A 14403-nucleotide genomic window follows, 5' to 3' on the forward strand; every position below is an offset into this window, starting at 1 on the left:
AATGTCTGCCCTCTTGGTGCCTTGTTATTGTTCTGTCTTGACAAACTCCATCCGGAGAAGAGCAGATTTTCTCTGGCGTACAGCCACACGTGGTGGAAAAACCCTTTACCCCAGGCCCCCTCCTAATCCATTGGACAATCTTTGGACAACTGACCAGGGTCACCAACCCCCATGGTGACCTTCGGAGGGAAATACAGGACTGCTGAACTCTAGAAGGAATGGAGGGGTTGGTGAGAGAGCCGCCGTTTCCCGACTGTCCTCTGCCCTGCGGACACTGCTAAGGTGCCCTACCCTTTCTGTTCACACTCTTCCCCATGGCCTAAGGTCAGCCTCGGCACCTGACAAACCCTGAGAGGAGAAAAAGATTCTCTCAGACCCAACTTGGAACGTTCCTAGAGTTTAATTATGTGTGTGTGCACATGTGTGTTTATATACCCACAGAGGCCAGAAGAGGGCATCCAGCCCTCCCCCGCCCCCCCCCCCCCCCACACCCCAGCTGCAGTTTGTGGGCAGCCAGATGTGGGTGCAGGGAACTGAACTTCTCTCCTCAGGAGCGGCAGGTGCTCATAACTGCTGAGCCATCTCTGCAGCCCCGTTTTCTGGGGATTTTAGTGCTTTCTTCTCACTCAGGTTGGCCCTGGGGAACAAAGGTTGCCCAGCGAAATATTTTCACCCTTACATTCGTTTCTATCTGAACACGGCTAATTTAAGTCCCTGAAAACTAGAATTACTTCTTTGAAGCATAAAAAGGAGAGTTCACGGGTTTCTGAAACTTAGGAAGGTTGGTTGATCCTTTCTTTTCTCTTTCTGGACGACTTAGACACTACCCCCCCCCCCCCCAATCCCGGTCCGGAGTGCCCTGTTGCTTTAAGCTTAAGCTTTTGTTTGGGAGGAGACTGGGAGGGCGGCCGAGGGCGGCCGCCTACCTGGAGAAACCTGCAGTTAGGTGTGGCAGGAGCCGGAGAGGCTGGAGTCGCGGGATGGGCAGGAGGCGGGCAGAAAGTTGGAGTAAGCAGGAAGTGAAGCTGTGGCTGCGCTAAGTGGAAACAGACTAGGCGAGACTGTGAGGCCCAAGAGCTCCGAGACATGGTGAGTGGCGTGGGGACTAGGAAAAGAGAGATTTAGGGGGGCTGCTAGAGGGGGATCGGGTCTGGGGGTTGCTTGTGTCGAGATAGGTAAGTTGGCGACAGTCAGAGGGCTGGCCCTCTAGGGCCAGCGCCGCCTCTGTCTCTTTACTTTGACAACTCGTCCACAAATAGCTCTGCACTCCCGGCCAGGGGTTCCTGACACTTCTCCACCGCCTTCCTCCCGTGACCTCGGTGCTGGATCGGATCAGGGTTTCGGTGGGGGCTGGGGGACCCGAATTCCAAGCCAAGCTGCTGCGCCGCACCCTCCCCCTCCTCCGCCTCCTCCAGCTGGGCCTGAGCCCGGTGTTGTGACATTACCGGGCCACAAGCGCCCCTGCTTTTTGGGGCTCAGATTCCAGCCCAGCGGGCTGGAGTTCTCCCTCCTAGCCTCGCACTGTATATCTGCAGACCTCTGTAGATCTGCCTGGCCACCAAAAGCAGCCCCTTCTCTAAAAACATTAGCAACAGCGCCTGAGTTTGTAAAGCAGCCAGGCGTCGGTTCTCCCTGACAATCTAGCTTCAGCCCACACCCCGTGACTGGTACCTGAGGCCCCCTGGGTCACCAGGGAGGAGTCCATGCCTTTTCCCTCCTAGTTCAAAAGCCTTATCTAGAAGCCGTCTGCAAAGAGAGACCGCAGCGGGGAGAACTTTTAATATCTATATAAGCAGGCGGTGGTGTGTGGCCTACACCAGGCGCTAAACTCTGGGGAAAGCAGAAGTGTGTGGTCCAACGCTCAGGATGCTTTCTGGGGGCCACAGCTGTCTCCAGAGGTACTTGGGGTGGTTGGGCCAGGCAAGGGTGCTCTGCTGGCCAGCTCTCACACTTAGAGAGAACCCACTAGGATTGGGAAGAGGGTAGCTGTGGAGACCAGTGAACAGTAGCTGCGCACCGCTGAGGAGAACAGAAACGCTGGCTGTGTCATCTCCTTGACTCTCTTTGTGGAGAGTGGAAATAGGGATAGGTGGGTGTGTGTTGTTCAGGGACCCTGAAAATCCCAAATAGAAGGCGGATGATAGTTCAGAATCAAATCTCATCTTCAGGGACTTAAAAACACACAAATGTGGCAGCCAAGGTGGCTGGTAGGTAAAAGGGCTCTCGGTGCGAGCCTACCAGCCTGAGTTCAACATCTCCCCAGTTCTACCCATCCGACTGGAGAAGACAACCCACTCAGGAAAGTTTCCTCTGACCTCCACATGAGTGCTGCGGTGTGCATGTATATCCCCCACTCTGCATCCACACATATACATACATACGTGTGTGTGTGTGCATCTATATTACACTTATACAGGACTCGGTTGGTAGCATGTTTGCCTGGCATGCATGAAGCTCTGGGTTTGATCCCCAGCACCTCATAAACGAGGGCTGGCTGTGCACCCCTGTAATCACTCTCAGCACAGGGTAGGTAGAGACAGGAGGGTCAGCTGTTCAAGGACATCCTACTTAGGAAGCGAGGCCTTCCTAGGCTGAGACCCTATCGCAAATAAATAAGTAAATAAATAAATAAATAAGGAAAGAAAGAAAGAAAGCTGGGGCGGTGACTCAGTGGGTGAAGTGCTTGCCACGTAAGGATGGAGATTTGAGTTGGATCCCCAGATGCGCATTAAAAAAGAAAAAAAAACCCAGGTGTGGTGGCCACAAGCACTAGGTGTGATGATGGCTCACAGCGCTAGGGTGGGCTTGATGGCCAGGCTAATCTGAGAACCCCAGGCCAGCTCTCGAAAAGTCAGCCTGAGGGGGGTGGGGAGAAAAAGCAAGGTAGCACGCCGCAGGAGCACCTGACCACAGGAAGCTAATCTCTGGCCTTTCACGGTGGGATACACACCTCTGTACCCCGCCCCCCGCCCCCCCCCCCGCATGTGGATATAACTAATATAAACAAAGAACGTTCTCTTGGTAACAGTTAAAGTATTAGAAATGGCTAAAATCTGCTTCAGTTCTTCAGCCTCCTCTGGCCTCTGGCTCCTCTGCTGTTTGGCCTAATTAACCCCTTTATTGACATCCAGGAGGACGCCAGTGGGGGTGCCGGAAATGACCGAGTTAGGGACCTGCGGAGTGAGGTGGAGGGAGTCAAGAATATCATGACCCAGAATGTGGAAAGAATCTTGGCCCGAGGGGAAAACTTGGACCATCTCCGAAACAAGACAGAGGACTTGGAAGCCACGGTGAGCTGGGGAGCAAACCGGGACTAGAAGGAGAGATCTCATGGTGTGGGGGGAGCTCTGGGGGGAGAGGCAAAACGAGCAGACGGGATGGCAGACTGCCATGTCCACCGGCCTCTTGCCTATTCAGAGGACTGTTGATTTCCCTCTGTGGTTGGTACAGAGTCCAGTGAGTGGGTCTATTTGGTCTTGGGCGGAGGGTCCACCCACAGAGCCACTTCAGAGATAGCTCAGTCACCTGCTGCATTCTTAGGCTTCTTTGGGGCTGAAGCTAATTCTTCTTTTGAAGCCCTTGACAATCATTTGGAGTTGATGTTCCCAGGGCAAGTGGCCCTTGGCTTGTAGCATTTTCCACAAGTTATTAGGCTGGTAGTGGGAAAGTAGGGTTTTGCTGAGTCTGCTTTAAAACAGGACTGGGAAGAGCAGTGAAAGTCTTTGATCCCAGGACCCCTCTGCCTGCCAAAGGCCAGAATAATCTCTCCACATCTTGCTTAGATCTCTCCTCTTTGCAGTCATGGGCCTAGGCCAGCTTCTCAGGGAAGTTAAGTCCGCCATCAGCCAAGGCTCAGTTTCCACATGCTGTGGAGAACTCTGGCTTTCTGGGTCCCATGTGTGATCTTGGAATCTAGTGCTTTCTGTGAGGTAAGATGGAGACTTAGTGTCTGGAAGTTAACTTGGGGGATCAGGAAGCATTTTCTTACTTTCCCAACCCTCTGGAGAAGACAAAGTGTCATGGAGTCGGTAGATGTTCCCACCTGGAGCACACTCCTGTACCCTCAGCCTGTGGGTCTGCTCTCCAAAGGCCAGACTGCTCTGCCAATCAAACAAACCTAGACTATGAGCAGCTGTAAAAGACCCCTCCGTGTGCAGGCCAGAGGGGGGGGGGCAAGAAAAAAAAAGGGAGGCTGGAGATAGAACTCAGGCGGCAGAGTTCTTGACTAAAATTCATGATACCCTGGGTTTAGTCCCTGGCACCATATAAACAGCATCATGGTACATGCCTGTAATCCCAACTCTTGGGAGGCAGCATCAAGAGGATCAGAAGTTCAAAGCCAGGCCATCAAGATGGCACAATGGGTAAAGGCACTTGCTGCCAAGTCTAAGGACTTGATTTCCGTACCTGGGGTGTGCATGTTTGGTTGACAGACAAGACTCGATTCCTACAGAGTAAGCTCTGACCTCCACTCTGTATGCACACCACACATTCAAACATAGATAAGTCAATATCATTTTAAAAAGTTCAAGTTCATCCTTTGCTACATAGCAATGGAGGCCAATCTTTGCTATATGAGACCCTGAAAGAAAGAAAGAAAAAAAGGAAGGGAGGGAAGGAAGTGTTGTAATATGAGCGGCAGGGCTGCGTCCCCGGCACCTGGCCGCCCACATGGCTAGCTCTAGCTTATGCCCCGAAATAATTACACGGAAACTGTATTCTTTTAAACACCGCTTGGCCCATTATATCTAGCCTTTTCTCGGCTAACTCTCGCACCTGGACTAGCCCATTTCTAATAATCTATGTAGCCCAAGAGCCGGCTTACCAGGAATGATCTTAACCTGCATCTGCCTGGAGTGGGAGAATCATGGCGACTCCTTGACTCAGCTTCTTTCTCCCAGCATTCTGTTCTGTTTACTCCTCCCACCTATGTTTTAACCTATGAGGCCAAGCAGTTTCTTTATTACTTAACCAATGACCTTCCTCCATCAAGGAAGGAAGGAAGGAGGGAGGGAAGGAGAGAGGGAGGGAGGGAGGGAGGGAGGGAGGGAGGGAGGAAGGAAGGAAGGAAGGAAGGAAGGAAGGAAGGAAGGAAGGAAGGAAAAGAAAAGGAAGTCCTGGCCCCTGCCATGCTCAGAGGTAAGCTCCATGAGCTCATGAATTCTAACTCTGAAGTTGGCCTACAGATTGTTGTGGAAAGAGATTTATCAAGTAGGGTAACACATTGTAGCACTCAGTGGTCAGAGATAGATCTCTGAAGTTCCGATCCAGTCAGGGATATATAGTGAGACTCTGGCTCAAAAGTTAAAAGCAAACAAACAAACAAAGAACCCAGAGAGCTAGCCCAAGGGGTAAAGACTCCTGTCACCATGCCCAATGGCATGAGTTCAATCCCCAGGACACAACGTGGAAAAAGACAGCTCCTGCAGGTTGTCCTCTGTGGTGATATGGCAGCACACAGTGGTACAGCAAATGTTATCAAAATATTTTTTAAAACCTTTCCATTCCCATAGGCGGGTGTGGTGCCATACACCTTTAATCACAGTACTCAGAAGGCAGAGGCAGACAGATCTCTGTGAGTTCAAGGCCAGCCTGGTTTACAGAGTGAGTTCCAGGACAGCCAGGGCTGTTACAGAGAGAAACCCTGTTTCAAAAAAGCAAAACAAAAACAAACGAAGCAAAAGGAACTGAAAAACCTTTCCATTCCCACTGTGATTATTCGAATGTACTAGCAATAGCTTGATTCTGTACAAAAACCAATTCATGAGAGCTTCAACAGATCTTTATCATAGATAACCCTAATACTATCCCCCTCATAGGACTTCTCCTGGCAGCTACAGGAAAATCAGCTCAATTTGGACTTCACCCATGACTACCCTCCGCCATAGAAGGCCCAACCCCAGTCTCAGCTCTACTCCATTCAAGCACTATAGTTGTTGCAGGAGTATTCCTATTAATCCGATTCCACCCCCTAATCTCCAATAATAGTACAATCTTAACAGCCATATTATGCTTAGGTGCTGCAACCACCCTATTCACAGCCATCTGCACGCTCACCCAAAATGATATCAAAAAAAATCGTAGCATTTTCAACATCAAGTCAACTTGGACTAATAATAGTCACACTAGGTATCAATCAACCTTACCTGGCCTTTCTTCACATCTGCACCCACGCATTCTTTAAAGCTATACTATTTATATGCGCAGGGTCCATTATTCACAGCCTCAATGACGAACAAGACATTCGAAAAATAGGAGGACTAGCAAAAACCATACCATTCACATCTTCCTGCTTAACAATCGGTAGCCTAGCCCTTACAGGAACACCATTCCTCACAGGATTCTACTCCAAAGACCTAATCATCGAAGCAGCTAATACCTGCTATACCAACGCCTGAGCCCTATTAATTACACTAGTAGCCACCTCTATAACAGCCGTTTACAGCATACGAATTATTTACTTTGTACTAATAACTAAACCTCGCTTCCCTCCCACAATCATTATTAATGAAAATAACCCATTACTAATCAATCCAATCAAGCGACTAGCATTAGGAAGTATCCTAGCAGGATTTTTATTTCATATAACATCCCACCAACAACCGTTCAAGTAATAACTATGCCATGATACCTAAAAATTACAGCTCTAATGGCTACCATTGCAGGATTTGCAATCGCACTAGAACTCAATAATCTAACTAATAACCTTTCACCAACCAAACCCTCACCAATAAACTCGTTCTCAACTTCCCTAGGCTACTTCCCAACAATTATACACCGACTACTACCCCTAAAAACACTCAGTGCAAGCTTCAAGACAGCTCTAACTATACTAGATCTTATTTGACTAGAAAAAGCAATCCCAAAAGTTACCTCCACCATCCACACATTCACCTCTTCCACACTAAGTACTCAAAAAGGAATAGTAAAACTATATTTCCTCTCATTCCTAATTACACTAATTTGTATCCCTATAATCCTACTCACCTAGTTTCCACGAGTAATCTCGATAATAATAAATACACCCATAAATAAAGTTCAACCAGAAACAACTATTAACCACGCAGAGCAACTATACAAGGCAGCTACCCCTGCACCCCCTTCACCTATTAACCCCAATCCATCACCATCATAAATTACCCATCCCCCCATACTATTAAACTCTAACATCAACTCTATATTTTCATAATACTTACTTACATACAACATAGCTATCTCCATAAAAAATACTCATAAATAAAATCCCAATTGCCAGTCAACTAGATACTCACGCCTCAGGATAATCTTCCGCAGACATAGCAGTAGTATAACCAAATACAACTAACATCCCCCCTAAATAAATTAAAAACACCATCAAACCTAGAAATGAGCCCCCAAACCCTAGCACAGCTAAACAACCTGAACACCCACTAACAATTAAACACAACTCACCATAAATAGGAGAAGGCTTCAAAGATGTGCCTAAACAACCTACTGCAATTACTAAACTTAAAAAATAAATTAGTTCTGTCATAATTTCTACATAGACTTTAACTATGACCAATGACATGAAAAATCATCGTTGTAATTCAACTATAGAAACACCTAATGACAATCATCCGAAAAAAACACCCACTAATCAAAATCATCAACCACTCATTCATTGACCTCCCAGCTCCATCAAACATCTCATCATGATGAAACTTTGGATCCCTGCTAGGCCTATGCCTAATTATTCAAATTCTTACTGGACTATTCCTAGCTATACACTACACATCAGATACAGCAACAGCATTCTCATCAGTAGCCCATATCTGCCGAGATGTAAACTACGGCTGATTAATCCGATATATACATGCTAACGGAGCCTCCATATTCTTTATTTGCCTATTCTTACACGTAGGACGTGGAGTCTACTACGGCTCTTATAACATAATCGAAACATGAAATATAGGAATCATCCTACTATTCGCTGTAATAGCAACAGCATTCATAGGTTATGTACTCCCATGAGGACAAATATCATTCTGAGGAGCCACAGTAATTACAAATCTACTATCAGCCATCCCCTATTTCGGCACAACACTAGTAGAATGAATCTGAGGCGGCTTCTCAGTAGATAAAGCTACCCTTACACGATTCTTCGCCTTCCACTTCATCCTGCCTTTTATTATTTCCGCCCTAGTATTGGTTCACCTTCTATTCCTACACGAAACAGGATCAAATAACCCAACTGGTCTAAACTCAGACGCAGACAAAATTCCATTCCATCCTTACTACACAGTCAAAGACTTCCTAGGAGTTCTTATCCTATTGATAGCTTTCATAATTTTAACTTTATTTTTCCCAGATATTCTTGGAGACCCTGATAATTACACTCCTGCAAATCCACTCAACACTCCACCACACATTAAGCCAGAATGATATTTCCTCTTCGCCTATGCCATCTTACGATCTATCCCTAACAAGCTTGGCGGTGTCCTAGCATTAATCTTATCAATCCTAATCCTAGCTCTCATGCCACTCCTCCATACCTCAAAACAACGAGCACTCACCTTCCGCCCAATTACGCAAACAATATACTGAATCCTAGTAGCTGACCTCCTTATCCTCACATGAATCGGTGGTCAACCAGTCGAATACCCATTCATCATCATTGGACAAGCAGCTTCGATTGCCTACTTTGCCATCATCGTTATCTTCATGCCAATCGCAGGCATAATCGAAAACAACATCCTAGACCTAGATTAAATGTCCCGATAGTATAAACATTACACTGGTCTTGTAAACCAGAAATGAAAAAAATCTTTTCTCAGGACATCAAGAAGGAAGGACTACTCCCCCACCATCAACACCCAAAGCTGATATTCTACTCAAACTACTTCTTGTACATAAATTTATTTAACACATAATACATTTATGTATATCGTACATTATTTACCCCTAGCATATAAGCATGTACCATATATTAATTATCTAAGACATATTAATCCTTTATTAACATTAATGTACTAAACCATGTCTATTAAGAACAACTATTTAATTAATGCTCTTTATACATAACTGTATTATTCCCCATACCCCATTAAGTCATAAACTCTTCTTGTCCATACGACTATCCCTTACCCCATTTCATCTATTAATCTTCCATCCTCCGTGAAACCAGCAACCCGCCCACCTTATGCCCCTCTCCTCGCTCCAGGCCCATTCTAACTTGGGGGTTACTAATGTGAAACTTTATCAGGCATCTGGTTCTTACCTCAGGGCCATAGAATGTTTTATCGTCCATACGTTCCCCTTAAATAAGACATCTCGATGGTACGGGTCTAATCAGCCCATGCATGACATAACTGTAATCCCTGGCAGTTGGTATTTTTTATTTATGGTCTGCACCACCTCCCCATAGCCGTCAAGGCATGAAGTTCAACTTATCCTGTAGACGAACTTATCATTCAAGTGTCATTTATCCCCATACGTACCCTGCCAACATATTAATTAATTGGACCGGGACATATATATAAGTCGTATTAATCATATAAATGTTCTTCCCTCATAACGACCCTCGAGTGCATATTCTTCATGTTTGTTAGACATAACCTCCATCAACCTAAACCTTCCCCCCCCCCCACCTAGCCTCCAAGAACAAGGGACCATTTCCGGGTTCTCGTACATTCGTACAAACGGAAAAATTTGTTTGTTTGTTTGTTTGTTTGTTTAGAGGTAGCTATACCCTAGCTCCAGCTCTTTGTCCCAGGTTGTTACTCCAGTTTATAATGTAAACATCTACATTCCGGCATGTGGGCCTCCATTTGTCCTCTGGTCCTGAGGGAAGGAGCACTGGGTCACTACATTGTCTTGTCCCTAACAGTCTGAACACTTCAAGACAACATCGCAGAAGGTGGCCCGGAAGTTCTGGTGGAAGAATGTGAAGATGATTGTCATCATCTGTGTGATTGTTCTTGTCATCATCATCCTCATTGTGCTCTTTGCCACTGGCACCATCCCCACTTAAGAGCCCCTTTCATCCCACCCTAGTCTTCAGGGGTAACCCTCCCTAATGTGTGCCAAGAGGGGCCCTCTCCTGCCCTCCTCCACAGAAATGCTGCTTAGTCCCTGTGACGGCCTCCCGCTACATCATATGCTCCAGAAGCACCTTGATCCCCTGGGAGGAGAGAGCTGCAGTGTGGCTGCCTCTCATGGGTCCTGAGAGTGGGGTAGAAGGGCCTGCTTGTGGTTGGGAGACTACTGGTGACTGGTGGGCAATAAAGACCTTTCGGTGTCCCTGTGTGTATGAGGCACTTTCCTCTCTCTCTTTTGCCCTTTGCCTTCTGTTTCTCTCTTCCTGAGGATCCCCTCCCCTCCGGATGGGTTTCTCCCAATCTAGGATCAAGATGGTGCAAAGATAGAGAGCACAGCTTTATAGAAGAAAGATGGCAGCTCAGAGGCTTCGCAACACCTGGATTACAGCTGTGAGTCACCATACCAAGCTAGAATCAATACTTTTGTCTGACACACGCACACACAGACACACACACACACTCTCTCTAGTGTGTGTGTATGTGTATACATATATATGTATGTGTGTGCATATATATATGTGTGCATTATATATATGTATATATATGGACTTTTGTTTTTTAAAAAGTATGGGTATGTGAATGCAGGTGCCCCCAGAGGCCAGAAGAAGATGTCGGTTCCCCTGGAATTGGAGTTACAGCAAGCTGTGAGCTGCCCATCATGGGTGTTTGGAACCAAACTTGGGTCCTCTGCAAGGACAGTTTGCACTCTTTTTTCCCCCTTAGGTAAAAAATTTAAATTTGTTTATTATTAATTAAAGTGTAATTATACTGTGTTGTTCTCTCCAGCCTCCCCATGCTCCCTCCTGCCCTCTCAAATTCATGGCCTCTTTAGTTGTTATTGTTTTACACACACACACATGCACACACACAAATACAGCCTGCTGATGTTTGGTGCTGCTTGCATGCTATGATTTCATATGATTTCAGGGCTGACCACTTGGTGTTGGATAAGCAGGTAAGGAGCTCATGTCTGGGGAAGACTGATTTTCCCTCTCTCAGCATCCCTCAGTTGCCTGTTGTTTTGTCTAGGGCTGGGGCCCCTGGAGAGTGCCCCTTCCACGTTAGCGTGTTTATTGATGTCCTTGTTCAGGTCTTCTGTAGGCAGCTAAACTACTCGACAGTTTGCACTTTTTGTTTTGTTTTAGAAACAGGGTTTCTCAGTGTAGCTCTGTCTATCCTGGAACTCACCCTGTAGACTAGGTTGTCCTCAAACTCAGAGACTCAGAAGTCCACTTACCTCTGCCTCCCAAATGCTGGGATTAAAGGCATGCACCACCACCACCCGGCCAATTTGCACTCTTAACCAAAGAACCATCTCTCCATCTTCTTCCCTCCCTTCCATCTCAAATATATGTGTGTATGTACATCCGTGTGGTGAATGCAGGTGCATGTGTATCTATATGTGCTTGTATGTGTAAGCCAGAGGTCAATGTTGGATGTCTTCATTGCTTTCTACCTTACTATCTAGTGTGTGCCCTGTTTTCCTTCCTTAATGGTACTGGGGATTGGAGTTATAGCTCCAGCCCTTACCATACTTCTTGAGACGTGTAGGCTGAGGCTGCTCATTCATTCCTGGCCACCCAGACCCGAAATAATCACACAGAAACTATATTAATTATAGCCTATTAGCTCGGGCTTCTTATTAACTAACTCTTACATCTTAAATTAACCCATTCCTATTATTTTATATTTTACAACAAGGCTTGTGGTTTACTGGTAAGGTCCCTGGGGCGGTTGTCCCCTTCAGAAGCTACATGGTATCTCTCTGACTCCTACTTTCTCCCAGCATTCAGTTTAGTTCTCCTGCCAGGAAATAGCCTAGCTCTATTCTGCCCTGCCATAGGCCAAAGCAGCTTTATTCATTAACCAGTAAAAGCAACACATATACAGAAGGACTTCCACATCAGAGACGGGGTCACTCAGTAAACCTGGAGCTCAGGGATTTGGCTAGGATGGCTGACCAATGAGCTCCAGGGATCTGCCTGTCTCCACAGTGCTGAGGTTACAGAAGCCTGTGTCAGACATTTACAGGGAACTGGAATCCTAACTCAGGCCCTCATACATGCACAACAAGGGCTTTCCCTCCTGTTTCTCCCAAGCCCTCCTGTTTTTCTTCATAGCACACTGTTCATAGGCCACAATAAGGATTTCCTAAGGATCTTACCACAAGGAGAATTAAAACCTCCATAGCACTTTAGGGTAGGATGTGGAATTCAGTGTCTTCCTTGGACCTTGTTATGTCCCTTAACTAGTCTCCTGGATGTGTTTGCAAAGATATGACATGCCATGTAGAACCTGATTCAAGGGCTCTTCCGCCATTCTCTTCTATGGCCTTGGTATAACTCAAGAGCCAAACGCTGAAGAAACTAGTCAGCTTTTCCTTTGTTTGTCGTTCTGTGTATTCTGTTTGCCTTTTCCCACCATTGCTCTTCTGGGTCTTTACAGGGCCCTGGATCTCAGCTGTTCTGAGGGGGTGGGGGCAAGCATCTCTCCCCCGAGTCCCATGCTGGTCACAGTCAATGTCACAGGACAGGCCTGCAGCACAATGAGCTTTCTGTCTTCTGGACCCCTCCTCCCCACCAGGTTCTTCGTCAGCACTGTTCTTTCCAGGGCCCAGTCTGCATTGGTTTGTGGGAAGGGTTCTTGGCTACCTCTACCCCTGTTTCCTCCACAGCCTTTCCAGAATTAGAAACAACCTGTTGTTGGGAGGATATGCGGAAAGGGCAGGGTTAAGAGACAAAAGTTGGAGACTAAATAGAGACCAGATTCTGGAACCATGCTCCTGATTCCAGGCAGGACCGGGAAAGTACCAAATAGCCCCTCTTGGTCTGTTTTGCCATGGCAACACCTACCCTCTCTTCTCCAACCCGCTCTGAGGTGCTGTGTCTAAGCTTGGAAACCAGTGGTCTGTCCTCACAGTGGCTCAACCCCAGGGAAGAAAGCCTCTGATCCTTTGGTTAAGAGGCCTCTTTTGGAATGTCAAGGGCGGTCTGGAAGATGGAAGACGGCTTTGGTGATTTCTCCACAGACGTTCAGGAAGGCTATGCAAATGCTGGAGATGCACCAGCAGCCTCGGCACAGGAATAGGCCTGCAAGTTTCTCACGACGAGTTCGGAACAGAGAAAAGCCAGAGCTAGCACTCCCACAGTGCTTTCTTTTTACATTGGGGTGAAATTCTTAATCAAGTCTCACTTTGTAGCTTTGTAGCCTAGCCTAAGCTGTCCTGGAACTTACTATGTAGTCCAGGTTGGTCTCAAACTCAGTCAGCCTTCCTGCCTCATCCTCTCAAGTATTGGGATCACAGCCATAAGCCACAGTGCCAGCTCTGTTTGTCTTTTTGTTTTGTTTTTAGAGAGGTTCTCATGTAGTAAACACTGACTTTAAATTCACTATATATAGTAGCTGGGCAGTGACGTCGTGTGTCTTTAATCCCAGCACTTGGAAGGCAGAGGCTGGTGAATCTTGAGTTTGAAGCCAGCCGGATCTACAGAGTGAGTTCCAGGACAGTCAGGGATACACAGAGAAACCCTATCTCCAAAAACCCCACTGAGTATCAGACCAGGGCTGGAACTTCTTCTTCTTCTTCTTTTTTTTTTTTTTTTTTTTTTTTTTTTGGTTTTTCGAGACAGGGTTTCTCTGTGGTTTTGGAGCCTGTCCTGGAACTAGCTCTTGTAGACCAGACTGGTCTCGAACTCACAGAGATCCGCCTGCCTCTGCCTCCCAAGTGCTGGGATTAAAGGTGTGCGCCACCACCGCCCTGCAGCTTGGAACTTCTGATCCTTCTGCCTGGCTCCCCCAGTGCTGGGATTTCAGGCATCTACCACCAGATCAAGTTTCTGTAATGCTGGAGATCAACCCCAGAGCTTGGTGCACACTAGGCAAGCTCATGTCCCGCCGCAGTTTACAGCTGAATTTTTCCCTTAACACCAGTCTTTTTAAAAAATATTACTCTTTTGAGAGGCCAGGTCACCATCTTGAACCCCAGATTGGTGCCTAGTTCAATTATCGTCAGAGAGCCTTCATCCAGCAACTGATGGGAAACAGAGAATCACAAGCAAACATTAGGTGGAGTTCTGAGAATCCTGCGAGAGCGAGGATAAGAGCGAGAGGAAGGATTGTATGAGCCAGAAGGGTCAAAGCACACTATAAAAAAACCCACGGGTGGGAGGGGGGGGCTGGAGAGATGGCTCAGTGGTTAAGAGCATTGCCTGCTCTTCAAAAGGTCCTGAGTTCAATTCCCGGCAACCACATGGTGGCTCACAACCATCTGGGATGAGGTCTGGTGCCCTCTTCTGGCCTGCAGACATACACACACAGAATATTGTATGCATAATAAATAAATATT

At 46.8% G+C, this 14403-nt stretch overlaps 1 protein-coding gene across 1 annotated transcript; it reads left to right on the forward strand.

Moving 5' to 3' along the window:
* The first annotated feature begins 930 nt into the window (after positions 1-930).
* Positions 931-10260, forward strand: Vamp8 (vesicle associated membrane protein 8). The gene is made up of 3 exons (XM_075983826.1): positions 931-1089; positions 3132-3290; positions 9848-10260. Exons 1-3 carry the CDS (start codon positions 1087-1089, stop codon positions 9989-9991), a joined length of 306 nt encoding a protein of 101 aa, XP_075839941.1. The 5' UTR covers positions 931-1086; the 3' UTR covers positions 9992-10260.
* The last annotated feature ends 4143 nt before the right edge of the window (positions 10261-14403 follow it).

Source organism: Microtus pennsylvanicus, chromosome 8, assembly GCF_037038515.1.
Source record: "Microtus pennsylvanicus isolate mMicPen1 chromosome 8, mMicPen1.hap1, whole genome shotgun sequence".
Taxonomy (NCBI): Eukaryota; Metazoa; Chordata; class Mammalia; order Rodentia; family Cricetidae; genus Microtus; species Microtus pennsylvanicus.